At 41.6% G+C, this 16,127-nt stretch overlaps 1 protein-coding gene across 2 annotated transcripts in view; it reads right to left on the reverse strand.

Moving 5' to 3' along the window:
- Positions 1-16,127, reverse strand: part of SUSD6 (sushi domain containing 6) — a 105,955-nt gene that overhangs the window by 51,567 nt on the left and 38,261 nt on the right. For both annotated transcript variants that reach the window (XM_039537306.1, XM_039537307.1), the window contains exon 2: positions 10,422-10,601. In XM_039537306.1, coding sequence (XP_039393240.1) covers positions 10,422-10,542 — 121 coding nt within the window. In that variant the 5' untranslated portion in view covers positions 10,543-10,601. The remainder of the gene's footprint in view (positions 1-10,421; positions 10,602-16,127) is intronic.

Below are 16,127 nucleotides of genomic sequence, written 5' to 3' on the forward strand. Positions count from 1 at the left end.
GGGAGAACAGTGGGTCTTAGAAGATGCTAATCTCCCACCAGGGAGCCTTCCTGACTACGCTACTGGAGTTTTCAGACCACTACACTGACAGTTTTAACTTGTCTACACGAAGGTTCCCACTGGACCAGTGGGAATTTTATTTTCTTTCCTTATATCTTTTGAAAAACTCCCCAACGCAGACAAAGCCACAATGGTGGCCAAATGGAAAAGGGACCCAAAAAAGCAGGTCAGAAAGCTATTTTCAAAAAACTTTTAATACGAGCAAGAAAAAAAATTAGAAACCTCTGAAAAGTAGAGAGCATCCCTCCAAATGTAGCAATGGCTTCTACTCACAATTCCTCTCCACCCCCTTCATTTCAAGGCCACGTGTTTCAAACTCTCCCCCGATCTGAGCTACACCAATGATTTCAGGGCACTTACAAAGGCAGCTGACAGCAGATGCTCCAGGCATCAGTATTCCCACCATACCCTGCCGCTTACTGATAACAGGCTTCCATCCCTCAGGAGTCTCCCTTAATTCCACAAGGTGCTATGAACCATCAGGCCTCAAAGCAACTTTTAAAAATCCCTGCAATACTCTAACAATAGAGGTGTTGGTAATTGCAGCTGCAGCAGGGAGCTCTCCTAAGTATGATGCTGTAACAAAATAATCCTGCCCCTCCTCCCCAGTATTAGTGCAACCTTACCTAACCATTAAAGAACGAAGGGTTAAAGTTCTTCCAAGAGCATCATGTTATTCTTATCCCTCCCATTCCACCCCCTGCTTGGATACTTGAACACACCCCCCCCCCATATTTCACTACTCACCCTTTGAGCCATTAATTGGTTTGTCAAACCAGTGGGTCGTTTTTGCAAGTCTAAATCTAAACCTTCTTTTACATTCTACCTCCACATACTCCCCCGCCTCCTTCTTCTGCCCATCCTAGCATCTTGTCTTTCCAGTTTCCCTCCTGCAACTTCATTCCATTCTCTCCTCTCCCTGCAAGGCCAAATGTGTCTTCAGACTTATTTTATGGCCATATTATAGTTGTGAATCTCTATAGCTAATGTTGCAGGAGACTATCTATTCTTGGTTCTATTTTTGACCCTCTTTTAAATAATCTGTTTTCATGTAACCCAGAAAAATTTTACCCATGGCTAAAGCAATGCGACACCTTTGCCAGTGGAAGTTGATGGAAAAAATGCAAAATTGTCCAAGTAATGGATTCAATACTGCGGCTACGTATTATAATCTTAATTTGTTTCTTTAGCACAGACGGTAAAGGGGGCATGAGGAAGACAGAGAGGAGAGAAACTGGTGCCAATGAAAAAACAACAGCCTTCACAAGAACTGTGCAAGACACCATGCAAACCTTTCCCACAGGATCCTGCCAATGCAGCTTCACACTGAAACAGCAGCAGCAGCCCCTGGTTTTCCAGTGTCTGGCTTCTTATATATGTGCCATCAGCACCACATTCCCAGCCCTATCTTTGGCTTGTGATGACACAAAGGCATCCTCCAGCAATGGCATTTATCTTCTTTAAAAAAAAATAAATAAAAAGGCATTTTGGGGCCTAAAACAGGGTGGTGATCCCTTTTTTCCTTTAAAGGAAAAACAAAAACAGGATCAGATACAAAGACAAGCATCAATAAGCAGCAGCAATGCTGCAGAGATCAGTCCTCGATTCTGCTCTCAGGTAGGGAGCAAAGATTTGCCCCACTGAAATAAGAAGCCTGGATAAGTATAGGAAACAAAGCGTGAAAGATTAAAGAAGGCTCCTTGGTTACCGTACTGCTTCATTCCCCAGCTTCTACTCCCTCCAGACCTTGTCTTACACTCCACACAAACAAATGCAGCATTCCTTTGCTACCATGAACATCTCAACTGCAAAGAAGGGAGTCATGCAAGTACATAGCATTGAAGCACTTCCTGTTGGCAGCTCCCGTATATGGAAAACACTGGGACACAAGTCAAAGCTTCCTCAAATGCTGGCAGCACAGTTAGCTCTGTGAGAAAGCATTCTCTCGCTCTTTCTTCAGCTCTGTGCCTCCAACACACTCACCCCGCTCCTTCCCTCACACAAAGAACATACGAACGGCCATACTGGGTCAGACCAATGGTTCATCTTCTGACAGTGACAGATGCTTCAGAAGGAGGAAACAGAACAAGGCAATTTAATTGAATGATCTATCCTGTCATCCAATCCCCGCTTCTGGAAATCAGAGGCTTGGGGACACTTGGAGCACAAGGTCGTGTCCCCCAATGGCTATTAGCCAAGATGGTAAAGGACCTGTCCTCTAAGAACTGATCTAATTCTTTTCCGAACCCAGTTATAGTTTTGGTCTTTCACAACATCCCCTGGCATCAAGTTTCACAGACTGACTGTGTGTTGTGTGAAGAAACACTTCCTTGTGTTTGTTTTAAACCTGCTGCCTATTAATTTCATTGGGTGACCCCTGGTTCTTGTGTTATGAGAAAAGGAAGTGTTATTTACTCTATTTACTTTCTCTACAGTACACCATCCATGATTTTATAGACCTCTATCATATCCCTCTTTAGTGGTCTCTTTTCCAAGCTGAATAGTACCAGTCTTTTTAATCTCACCTCATATGGAAGGTTTCAGAGTAGGTGTTCCATACCTCTAATCATTTTTGTAGCCATTCTCTGTACTTTTTCCAAGTCTAATATCTTTTTTGAGATAGGGTGACCAGAAATGCACACAGTGTTCAAGGTGAGGGCATACTATATAATGGCATTGATATTTTTTCATCTTATTATCTATCCCTCCCCTAATGGTTCCTAATATTCTAACAGTTCCTAGCTGTTCCAACAAATGGAGACTGCACAGCCCATGTATTCTCCTTCTGCTTAGATACAACTAGGGTGACCAGATGTCCCGATTTTATAGGGACAGTGCCGATTTTTGGGTCTCTCTTATATAGGCTCATATTACCCCCCATCTCCGTCCCGATCTTTCACACTTGCTGTCTGGTCACCCTAGATACAACAGATTTCAGTGTGACCCAAGACGTGTACCCTACAGTTACTCTATCCAGCGCTCTAACATGCTGCTGTACCTACAGGTGTGACTCAATCCCCTTTCAGAAGCTTCCATAGCATTCCTTTCAGTGCTTGAAGTTGCAATTCGTTCATTCTCCAGATACAAGCCAGCCCCCTGTGGGGAACCAGAGAATCAGTTGCCTGAGGGGAAATGCTGATTGTAAAGGAAGTCTGAAAGCTCTCCCAGGTTTTTCTTGTTTTTTCCGCCCCCCCCCCTTTTTTTTTTGAGAGAGAGAGAGAGAGAGAAACTGATACTTATGGTAAAAATACTTGAACCTTGATTACACTACAGCCTTTAGCATTAGGTTTCAATTTTCCTAGTGCAGACACAAGCTAAGTCTTGATCTGGTGACCCAAATGTTTTTCCCCAACTGAGACAGCAACACTGTACAGTTGGGGATCACTAGCAACTAGAAGTGCTGCTAGTGCTTAACCCACCCTAAGAGGGCTTGAAGAGATCAGGGGAGGCAGGAGGAGTGGGGAAGAGGAAGAACAGGTCAGGTAACTGGGAAGAAAGAGGCCAACATTTTGGAAAATCTATCCTACTTGAAACATAGGAACGTAGGACATAAGACTGGAAAGAATCTCCTGGGTCATGCAGTCCAGTCCTCTGCTGTTGCAAGCAGCCTTATCATAAGCCCAGTGCTTCAGCTGCCAGAAGAGGCAATTCAGGCATCAAAAGGGAGAGACGTGACAGGGGAGTGACCAAATTACATGTAAAAAGTTGTCCAAGTTGCATTACCCTGTTTTGAGTTTCACTGGCAGGATATGGTCCCACAAGTTCCAGAAACAAAACCAAAATTGAGAATGTTTTCAAACTGCAGTGCTCAATAATTAACAGAGACTCAGGGCCAAGTGCCAGGATTACTCTGCATAAAAGGTTTACAAGGGAGATGAGTGTGTGTCTTCAACCTAGTCTGCAGTGAACATCAAGGAAAAGGCAATACTCCTGATTTGCCATCTTCACACAAGAAAACCCGGACAAAAAATGGACGTGCAAGCCTTCATGCCTCCCTCTAGAGTACCAGTTTCCAGATTTCATGAGCCCTAACACGCTGGCTCAGTTGTTCCTGATCTATCATTGAGCTAATAAGCACAGAAAGGTAGGATCCTCAGCCAGCATAGGTATTGCCAGCAGTTACAGCTGAGCCAATTCTAAGCACACTGATGACTCAAGTACCCTGGGGGAAAGAATTTAAATATCTTATTAAGTCAAACATAAGAATTTGAGGTGCCCATTTCGTGTTCCCCTCCTTCCCACTCCTTCTCCCTGAAGACTACGGTAGAATGGGCAATAAGACCACCTTTTTGGACCCTACATATGAAGAATCAGGAGAAATTTCAGGCAGAGTGGCTCAAGTTTTAACGAGAGTTTGGTGGGGAAAGGGATTATGTCAAAAATCTGTCTTCTAATAGAGACCAGGCCATGTGCTCAATTAGCTATCTACCTGCCATAATAATAAACCTTCTGTAATTTGCATGAGGGAAAGGTTCAACCAGAAAGACCAGTTCTGACCCCCAGTAAAGAAATGCAACAACCACTAACAACCCACAGTTAATCTACATAACCTGGCTCCTCTGGCAATTTGCCCTTTTTGCTTAAATTAAAGGAAATAAAGGGTTTTTTGCCTCAGCTTGTCCTTACCACTCACATACCCCCATCTTCTATGCAGCCTCACAGCATTGTTTTCCTTCTTCCACCAAAAGCAGCTGCATATTGAGAGTCCTTAAAGATCAGCTACAAATCAGTGAAGCCTTCATTGTGAAGGTCACCCCCTCACACCCTGGAGGGGACTGGTCCACAACACAAGACATACTGAACCTAACGTTCCTAATAGTTTCAGCTGAATTTAGAATTTATTTTGGAACAGGGCAATAGTGGTCATATAGCAAAAGCCAAAGCCTCAAGAGACCAGAAAAGGAAGACTCCAATTGAGAAGACAGTGGCAGGTTCCTCAGGAGTGAGTCAGAATTCGACACTTAATTCTAAAGGCTAATTTATAGTTACTGTTTCGTATCTATTTTCTTATTATCCTTCAGTTCTCTTTACTAATCTAAATTAGGTTTCCTAATTGGCATAGTCTTGCCACAGATTGTGTGTACATAGTTCCAGAATTTCTAAAAGTTGTGAAACTTGTTTTCCTGTTGAAGGGGTTTGGGTTTCTCACACACACACACACACACACACACACATACATACACTACAGATTTTCTGTCTCAGAGACATCATCATTTGCCTCCTCTTCCCTGAACAGGCAAAGTGAGGAGCAAGGGACAACCTTGTTTACTGGTGTTAAGGAAGGAATTCAGGCTGCTGCCAGTCCAATTTCAGGGGTGTCCCACCAGAGGTCTGTTGCAGTAGCCTGAGCATGCTGGGTACAAAAAAAAGAGTAGAGTAAAAAAGGATTATGCCACCTTACAGACCACTAATTTCTGGGTGTTCTGATACACCATTTATTCTGAGTCACTCACAAGTTAACATTTTGTACTACTACAGCACTTTTCATCTGAAGATCTTAAAGTGCTTCACAAACAAACTAAATTGGTCTCATTCCCCAAATTAGGCAAAGGAGGGTCTTTCACCATTTTACAGATTTTAACTGAGACACACAGCATTAGTGATTGTCCAAGGTTGTACTGCAAGTCAATGGCAGAGTTAGGAACCTTGGCACTTAGGCACCTATTTAAGCCACTCCTCATTTCTCATTAGAATGGGGCAAGAATTACCAATCAGTTCACATTCGTGAAGCCCATAAAGGACCCAGGGAGGGTTGTTAAAGGACTGCTATCATGGTTTTATCAAGTCTCCCAATTTGAATTTGCAAGACTCAGCAAATTTTGTGGCTGGTTCAGTTTAACACCATTTTAACACCAAAAGTATGTTTGAATGGTCTAGTCCTGGTTCCCTATGGACCAGTTTCCACATAAACCAAGCCACTATAAACACTGGCACTGTTACCATCATGCACGTGATCAGTGGATCCATTGTTATACACACTAATCCTCTGCATTATATTTCCAATTTGTGTGCTCTCCTTCATTAGACACCCCATGGACTGCCCCCCCCCCCCTGCTTCTTTTCCTATTGCCAATTTTCCTTCTCTTTCCAAGGTGCTGTATCCCCTCTTCTTTGGATTTTAGGTAACTACAAAATCAGCCCAATCACTTGTCCGTCTAGCCAGTGCTATCACGATCACTAAATAATTCACCCACAACTGCACGAACGTCATGTTTTAATCTAGCGTAATTATAGAGGAAAAGCAATCCTCTGCAATGTATATAAAGCAGGCAGAATCCCTCAGTGACTTGGATGTGTTCTCACAAGACAGAGCAGGAATAGCGAGCTAGCTGTTCCATGGGATGCAAACATCACTCAGCAGTATCCAAGAGCCTCTGCATGGAGTAACCTTAACATTGAATAGGCCTTAGCACAGCAAACATCACATTTGCCACGTTTGCCTCAGAAGCAATATACAGGAATGAGATCTCCTCAGTTCTTAGGCTTTTGAGCCTGAACATACAATTGTAAATGGTGATCTTAAAAACAAGTAGCTTGCTCTACAGTGCGCATTTTACTAGTGACTAGTCAATGACACATACAAAATATCTTGGCCACACTCCAGATGCATCCTACAAGGAAATGGAATCAGGTAGGACTGGAATTCAGCTGCAACATTTCTGGCCCCTATTTTCAGAATGCTATTTCTGTCTCCAACCTCCACCATCTTCTCTCATTGAGACTTTGAGAACTTGCTAGTATGAGAGCAGATACAAAAAGAGCAGAAAAGGAGAGACTTTCCCTGTTATAACCCCAACGAGTGTCCTTAGGAGTCCACTCTTCTTCCCTCAAAGCCATGGAGCTATGAAGTACAAGAGATATTTCTGCAGATCAAAAGACCCACTCTATCCTCCTCTTCTGACAGATTGGAAGCTAGTGAATTTGGAGAGGCATGCTCAATCAATCAGCACCAAGTTGTACAGTTTTATATGTTAAGGGTATTGCTGGAGTTGAATTTCACTTGACTGAAAGCCCTGAAAGTTCAAAGCTGCTTTCCCCAAACACTGCAACATCCTGAGTCACTAAACAACTTAGCACCTTCACCTTGAAGCACATCAAGGATATTAGGAGAGAGTGCTTGAGACAGAGTACTGAGGATTTTTCTCAAAATCCATACACGAATAAAATCCATTTAACATACAGAGACCAGACACCAGCTGACTGGAAATGGGTTTGTCCTCTGCATCTACCCGCATGGCAAGGAAAATGAGTGCTTGTCTAGATATGAATAATCTAACCTACAGGCTGCTGAAGTAATATAGGTTATAGCTTATACAAAGCAAATATCTACATTATTATATACATTACACAGACCTATATAAATTTATTACATTTAAAATACTGCACTAGCCACAGCCTTTACCTTCTATCTCTCTAACCAGAAAGAAGCCTATTGTTTTTACATTTCTAACAAGATAACCAAGGCAATTCTTGTACTGTTTGTGGCAGCTGCAACACATGTGGCTGTAGCTCTGCATTCAAGACTGTCTTAACCCAGGCATCTTTATGAAGCAAGAGCTTATGCCACGACACAAACCCATGTCCCCCCAGAGCATTTACGTGAACTAGGAGTTTGAAAAAGGGGCAGGGGGTGGGGAAGAGATGATTTTCCAACTGATTTGCCTGTGTTCACAGTTTATACCTCTGGATCTCAGCTCCTTGGCAGACTCACTCACTAGCATGACTCACAACTGACAAGCTGCTGCAGAGGTGCACCCCCTTGGTTACGTGCCACACTGCCTTCTCCTCCTAGCAACTATCTTTTAAATCTGACACCAAGATTTCAACCAAGAACTACTGCAACAAAGCAGCTGTACTTGGAAACACACACTCCCCAAACATGAGACTCTTTTCCTCCCATAGGAAATACAAACCTATCTTGACCAAAAAAACCCTCTTAACGGTTTGGTTTTCTCCCCATTTCATACCCGGGCAAAAATGAATCCATCTGGGATTGAAGGTAATTGTTGTAGATTAATCAAGAGTACTGGGTGGAAGAAGGGAAACAATCCAGCACAACTCTAGGCTTTTCCGACATGGCAGTTGAACGCTCTCTAGTGCTGTTGTGTGTAACACAACTAGATATCTCTGAAAAATAACAATGTAAAAGCTTAACAGTGTCATGGATGACTTTTCCCTTTCAACAGCCCTGTACAGCAGTGGTCATTTGCATACAGATTACAGTCTCAATTACAGATGTTTCAATATGTAATTGAAGTTTCAGGGATGGTGGAGTTTCGCTTCCCAGATCACAGAGAGTACTTGACAGGCTGGTGGCTACAGAGTCTATGCTGGGTTATTACTGGGAGTAGAGGGGCTGGAAAGAGATGGATTATGACAGGGGGCGGCAGCCTTTCAGAAGTGGTGTGCCAAAGTCTTCATTTATTTACTTGAATTGAATTGAAGGTTTTGCAGGCCAGTAATACATTTTAAAGTTTTTAGAAGAAGGTCTCCTTCTATAAGTCTATAATATATAACTAAATTATTGTTGTATTGTAAAGTAAATAAGGTTTTTTAAATGTTTAAGAAGCATCATTTAAAATTAAATTAAAATGCAGAGGCCCCCTGACCTGTGGCCAGGATCTGGGCAGTGAGAGTGCCACTGAAAATCATCTTGCGTGCTGCCTTTGGCACGTGTGCCATAGGTTGCCTAACCCTGGATTATGATTTTAAAAGGTCTTTTCCATCTCTAACTGCAGATTTTAACTTAGATAGTTGTCATCCACTCCTGTCTCTCTCTTTCGGTCCCAGCTGATCCCTCCCCACCAGAAAGGGCCAGATGCACTAACAAGAGGGGCTCCTCATTTGTCAGCAGCTTCCAGCATCAAACAGGCTTTTCTATCCAAATCCACCTCCAGAAGCAATTGGGCATCCCTTATAATGAGCATTTCTAGTACCTAGAAGCTTCCCATTGTGCTAGGCACGGTACAGACAGAGGAAGTGACAGTCCCTTCCCCAGAACTGAGCCTCCAACTTTCACATTTTGCTGATTTTAACTTTTATTTGCAATTCTTATATCCTCCTGTCTCCAGCTACTGAACTCAAGACCTCATTCACCCTTCTTGCTCTCTTCTTCCCTTCCTTCTCCGCTCCTTTTGACTTTCAACCCCTCCTTGTGCCGACCGCTACTCCACAGCGTCCTTCCCCCAAATCTAGAGAAACTAAATAGTCACTCTTTCTAAAAACAGGAACCACTAACAAGACTAGCACCAGCCATTACGTATGCTGCATCCCTTCCCCCACATCCCAACCCAGGTTTTTAGTCTTTAAAACTGTAACTTTTTCAGTGCAGGGATGTATGGCTTCTAGTACATATTGGGTGCTACTAGAATAGAAATGATAATAATTAGGCTTAAGACTTATTTGGAATTTATACTTCATTTCCAGCAGCAAGTTACTGCCATACACAGTAGCAATTACTAGAAGTCAACACATTTTCTTTTTTGTAATAAGTCTTATTTAAGATCACCATGCAGGAACAAGAACGCCCTCCTCTCCCACCTTCCCAATATTTGTCATTCTGTGGTCACCACTGCAGATGTACACTGTGGTGCATATCAAAAAGCATCTCAAGAAGGCTAGTATTAGAGAGAGGTTATTAGCTTTCAACATGCACTTTATAAATATATATGTAAATGCAATACAATGGTAATTGATCAGTGAGCGCTGGTGTGTGTATGTATACATACATACATATTATTTATATACGTATGTGTTATTTGTGCATTTCCTATACAAATTCTACCCTCAAGGGTAGGAAGTGATGTATTTGGCACTTTCTCCATCAACCAGTTTTGTCCATGTTTGCACCTCTCACCACACTCTTCTGTCGGAAGAGCATCAAGAAGTAACAAGACACAAGAAGAGAGATGAGATGAATGGGAGAAAGCTGGAAAGTGGTTAACAGCAGGTCCAGTGACATTTCAAAAGTTACCAAACAAGAGACCAAAATGAAATCAATAGATCCCAAAACTACAGTCTGTAGAGCATTTGCTGGTCATTTAGTGCTGGCTCTCTATTTTGTTTCCAGATTTTAAAATCACATTTGCAGCACTAAAAATAAATTAAGGCTCTTTCTAGTAGTCTTCTTCTATGTAAGCAGTTGCTGTAGCTGCCACACAGGTGTTTTATGATCATCTATGACAGCGAAAGAAGCACAATCACAAACAGAAGGGGAATGGAGCCTATAAGATCTCTATATACTAAGAAGTGGTCTCTTGTGTTTTGCCTAACACTATGTAGGTGAAAATTTGACACTTGTATATTTTAAAATGTACCTACTTACTGTGTGTGAGGGTAGATGCTATAAAGGTTTTACTTACCTGAGGTCAGTCCCTCCAAGATGAAAGAACTGAAGATAATTAACGGAAGAAATAATCCATGACCAGTCAAGGCAAGTGGTGAAGCTGTGTTGCTCTTTGGTGCTACCATTCCATGGCACATCTTATCCACCCAAAAAATATTTTAAAATAAGAATTCTGGTCGTCTGGGAGTGATCCAATCTACAACACAAGAACAGAAGAAAAATGTAAGTGAGGAAGACAGATCTCTATACAACTAGAGGGGAAGGGAATCAAAGAGAAACAAGCAAAAGTTGCTGCTTGTTTTAATGTTCAGGAATCCAATCGTGAATTCATCCACATTTTAGTGGGGGTGGAGATCGCAGAGAGATTTCCCTGGGAAGTGTCAAAAGGCTAGAGTATCTAAGCCAGAGCTTTTTTTGGGCTCTAATCCACTCATATTTTAGATGAGGCAACAAAAACAGTGCTTATGTTCTCTCTCTTTCTTTTAAGATAACCAGACTGATTGCAGCATCTGGAGATGTTGCTTAAAACAGATTTCAGATAAACCAGTTTTGCTAGACAGCTGCTGATTTTAAGAATGTCTCAAGGAAACAGCAGTCTGACTACTAGACAGCTAGGATAAATAAATCAAATGCTTCCTTAGCTACTTGGAGTCACACAACTAGCCTAACAAGCAACAGCAAACACATATGCACACACTTAAAGACTACCTTAAGGAGGACCGTCAAATAGACCCTGAGGTCAAATCATCACACCTGTGGCTTACAGAGTGCAGCCAATTAAACTCAAGGATATGATATCATCATACCTGTGAATTCAGCCAACAGTTTGTCACCTTTTTCCACACTCAAAACAAACCAGATTAACAAGAACTGCCCTGATGGCAAAAATCAGTAAGGAACTGAGGAAGCACAAGTTAAAGCCCCATTTATGTGAAGGGAAAGGCTGTATAGGCATGACTGCAGAGGTCACAAGATTTACTACAGTTTATGTAAATTTAGAGTTAATAATACACCACTCAGATTGCGTCTCTAAAAAATCCCCTTAAGGGAAGTCAGAATCATAATCCCAGTTACCGTTTAACTAATATTATATATATATTTTACATTTTTGCCAGGTAGCTAATGTTATAGTCAAGGTTATGTGGACACCCACTATAGCCCCTCTATTCTTCTACGTACTTAAGACTTTCAGAGAGAGATTCTTATTTGGGGATAAGTTCTTGCCCGGTCTCAACTCAGAGGAATTTTAAAATTTGGGGGAAAAAACTCTTCTGCTATGAATTTTCAGTGCAGTGGATGTTCTCATTGTAGGAGTTTTTCTGCTTATGCAGAACAGCTCAGCTTCAGACTTTGGATTTTTCAGGTTGACTAGTCTTCATTAAAGGAAAAATCCTTTTTATGTTTTGAGGTTGAGGAAATAAAATAAAACAGAAGTATAAGATTTTTAAAACTTGGCATTAGGCATGTGGTAATAAGTTTGGCTGTCTCTAAGCTCTATGATACTAAGTTAGTAACACAGCAAATAAACACTGCCAGAAACTGAAGTTTTATCCTGTCTTCAGTTTCTTATTCTACCATAGACAAAATACAACAACAAAAAAGTTGTTAAATGAAGCGAAACAATAAACTTGAGGATCACTTGAGAAATCTGGAGGGACATTAGTTGAGCTTTCAGTCACATAGCTCAAGCATGGGCTTAAGCAGCATTTAAACCACCACATTAAAAAGAGGCTTGGAGCATCTCTGGAGGGAAGGTTGCTAGCGTGAGAATATCTGTCTGTGCCATAAGAACCATGAGAATAAACCTGTGGGGGTGTAACCACCATGTCACACTTGCAGCATAAGAATGGGCTTATGACGCTTTGTTCACTCAACTCATTCTTTCCATAGTGCAAAAAAAGGAGCAAGAAGATAGTTGCTGCCAGTTACCGGTAAAAAAATTTTAAGTGAATATTAGACCACATTTAGAGTGAAAATCTTTACGGATGCAGAAAGCGGAGACACACTAAACAAAGAACAGCAGAAACCAGACGACAACAAATGTGTTAGTCCCCAACACAGTCAGATCTACTGCACAGGATTTGAGAGTTATATTAAAAAAGGAGGCCTAAATATATGCTACTCTCTACCATATGGCCTATAGTCAGTTTAATTCTTCCATGAGCCATTATTCTGGGCTAAACTACAGACCTCAGCATGCAATGCTTCATCTCGAGCCAAGTATCCTTTCTGCTTATATCAAGATGAGGCACTGCAATTTTTCCCAACTCAGTGAGATTGTACTAGCATGATGAACTATACAAATGTTTCCAAAATGGTAAAAAAGAAAAACAAACAAACCAACCAAAAAAACACCTCCTGGATATGTGTTTGTTACTGCCTTTTGCTGATCTGGTGACAGGCTGCTACATAGCACAATGCTGCATTTCTCCTTTCTCCCACCATCAGGCACTAGAGTTTATCTTCGTCACTTTATGATGAGAAGTCTCATATGAGTGCTGAAAATTTGAAGTAGTATCTGTGTGACCCAGGGACATCTTGGTGCCAACTGGCAGGGGGCGCAGTGGTGCATAAGGGTTACTGGGTTCTCCTGGATCTGGTATCTATATACTAGTTCCCCAAAGTGTGGCATGTAAGATCTCTGCTGAAAGCCTATGTGAAATGTATGTATGGATATGGATATACACACACTGAAGACTACATTCTTAAGGCCTGTGAATTGGGGCTGGTCTCCAAGAGATGATAAATAAATTGCTTTTAGGAAGGAAACGCTTATCGGTCTGGCTATATGTAAATTGAGTATTGTGTGCTTCACAATGGCTGCTTATTTATAAATGGAGCAAAATGCTAATCAAAAGATTGCGAAAGCTACAGGGGAGATTTTCCACATGAAAAAACAAACAGCAGGAGGTGTGCTGTTTCAGAATAAAGACAGTGGAATGTTGGAACTGTAACTAGAGGCAGAGAAACACCCTGAATCCTTCATCTAGGGCAGCAGTTTTCAAACTGTAGGTCAGAACCTCAAAGTGGGTCACAACCTCATTTTATTGGGGTCGTCAGGGCTGGCTTAGACTTGCTAGAGACTGGGGCCGAAGCCAGAGGGCTTCAGCCCTGGGCAACGGGGCTCTGGTTTCAGTCCCTACCTCCTGGGGTCATGTAGTAATTGTTGTTGTCAGAAGGGGGTTGCGGTGCAATGAAGTTTGAGAAAACCCTGATCTAGGGGACAAGCTGCCGGCATTCTTGTCTTATGAACGGAGTGTCACAGCCAACCTGATGGTTAAGGACTGGAAGAAAGACTTTGGGTGAGCAAAACAGTTAACTTCATTAGACAGGAAAATGTCTTATGTCTAGGTCCTAATATGCATGTTACGATTTTATTTTGCATGTAACTAGCTGTTTTCAAATATTTCTATTGCTATCACTTGAATCTCAGTGCTTTGTTAAATAAACTACCGGTACTTGTTTTTACTACAAACAAATCTAAGTGTTGTGTGAAGTGGTGATCTGAGGGGAATATGGTGATCGGGTGTGTTTCACTGGGAGCAGAGAATCTGGGAATTCTGGAAGAGTCTAGTGGACACTCTATAGATGCAGGGAAGGCTTGGTGTGTGCCTCTTGCTGCCTGCAGAAGGAGCCTGTGTAGGCTGAGAGGGGAGTACTTGTGTTGCATGTGGCTGGTGGAGTCAGGGAGCCAACCTCCAGTCCTGTAAGGTACAGACAAGGCTTCCTCACACTAAGGGCAGGTGGTAGTGAGGTGTCTCTCAACCCTGGGTACTTCCAGGAAGCATCACAATCTGGTGCTGCTCTGCTCTGATTTATGAATACTATATGCTAATCTGGTTATTGGGATGATGTTTACTGTAAGAATATGTTCGTTAAATTTAATTGCAGGGTGGAGGGAAAGCTGTAAGAAAAAAAATAAACAGGAAGTGAAACAATGGCTCTAAATAAGCCTCACACTCTGAACACCCAGTAAACATTTCAGGGTTGTTGAGCAAATACATAACTCTAAATGCTATTGTAGCTCACAATTAGCCAGTTCTTTAAAAAACAAACAAACAGTAAATCTGTAATGTATACAGCTGTGGGCTGTGCCTCTTTAATAGGACCATTTAAATTTGAAATGTACAATACAGCAACTCTTTATACAGGCTTCTTAATATGCCTCTTGAAACAGTTACAGAAAATGGACAATAAAATAGGAATCTGTCTTCCACAGTTATGAAATCAACATTTACACACCTTTGCAAGGAATGCTATGCATCCAGAAGGAAAATAAAAAATCTCTGCCACTTCCTGGTTATAGTTCTATATCAGCCATCATATGATCTTTCACAGTGCATGGCTGAATACGCTGGAGCCTAAAACTTCAGTTTCAAGCAGCATCCCATCGGCCAGCACTAAAAATCGCACCTGCACACACTTCTAAATGAACTGAAATCGAAATGAGTCGGCTGCTCTGATAGTGCAGTAGTAGTTGCTACAATGAGCCCCTAGTGTAGGCACTTAATTCCACTGAAACTGGGGAGAACATATTTCCTGCTCTTAAAAATGTATTAAGTTATTTCCAGGGATGTATACACTCCACATGTGGCAAAAGCTTCTCTGAGATAATTGCTGGTTCATTCAGGGCCTATGCCTGTTCTCCTCCAAAGCTTTACAAGCTACCAACTCTTCTCCCTCACCCCCTAAACAGTCATCTCCCTTTAGTTTACGTGCTTTCCCAGCTCTATGAATCATTTGCTAGTCTCACCACTTCACAAAGGCAGTGCTCCTGCCTCCTGGGTCTCTTGGGGAAGTGCTCTTTGAATTGCCATGTGATCACAGGTCATGATAAAAGGACCCAAGCAGATGCAAGTACTTCTGATGCTCTGAGGACATGAGGGAAGAGGAGTTTGAGACTTCCTGGTTGCTTGGGCTATCTAATAGGGATATATTCTAGGTCATTGTTTTTGGAACACTGGAAATGGACTGAGTCTTAAACCTTAATTCCGTCTTAATGTTTGTTTGGAGAAGCACTTGGTGTGTCTGGAATGCCCACTTTTCAATGCCACATGTGAGACTCACATGGATAAAACAAACAACATCCTCTCACACATCAGAATTCTCCAATTTAACCAGTTAGCCTCCTTCAAAGGAATATCTATAAACAGTCATATCTTGAAGGCACATAGTGGAGAGTGTTCCTGATGTATGAATTCTGGGTGTGCACAGCAGTCCTTATGAACAAACGACCTGAAAGACCCTTCTTGCCTTATGGTCACATTGCTGGTGACACCTAGAGCAAACTGAAATGTGGTACAGAAGATTGTAACGAGATGTGGGGGTTAAAAAGAACATGAACTTATTTTAAAAATAAGTGCCCAAAATAAGAATTTAACTGCAAAACGCAAGTCATCTCAGCATCCTCATGAGGCAGATGGTGACTGAAAAAAAATAAAATAAAAAAAATCAACTCCCATTAGGAGTGTGTTGGGGATTGGGGGCGGGGGGAAGAGGAGGAAGGAAACCTGCTTCAAAGCTGCTAAAGATAAAATTATCTGTTTACTTTTTGTGGTTAAATAGCTTAAGCCAATTTAATGTAACCGAAAGCTTTTAAAACAATTTATTTTTAAAAAGTTCTTCAGATAATTGAACAGTTGATTTAAACCTGTTCAATTAACCACAGTAAGAATTAATAGTTACCGTAAAACAGCTTGATTTTTCACTAGTTTGTAACAGA

Source organism: Mauremys reevesii, linkage group 4, assembly GCF_016161935.1.
Source record: "Mauremys reevesii isolate NIE-2019 linkage group 4, ASM1616193v1, whole genome shotgun sequence".
NCBI classification, from domain to species: domain Eukaryota; kingdom Metazoa; phylum Chordata; order Testudines; family Geoemydidae; genus Mauremys; species Mauremys reevesii.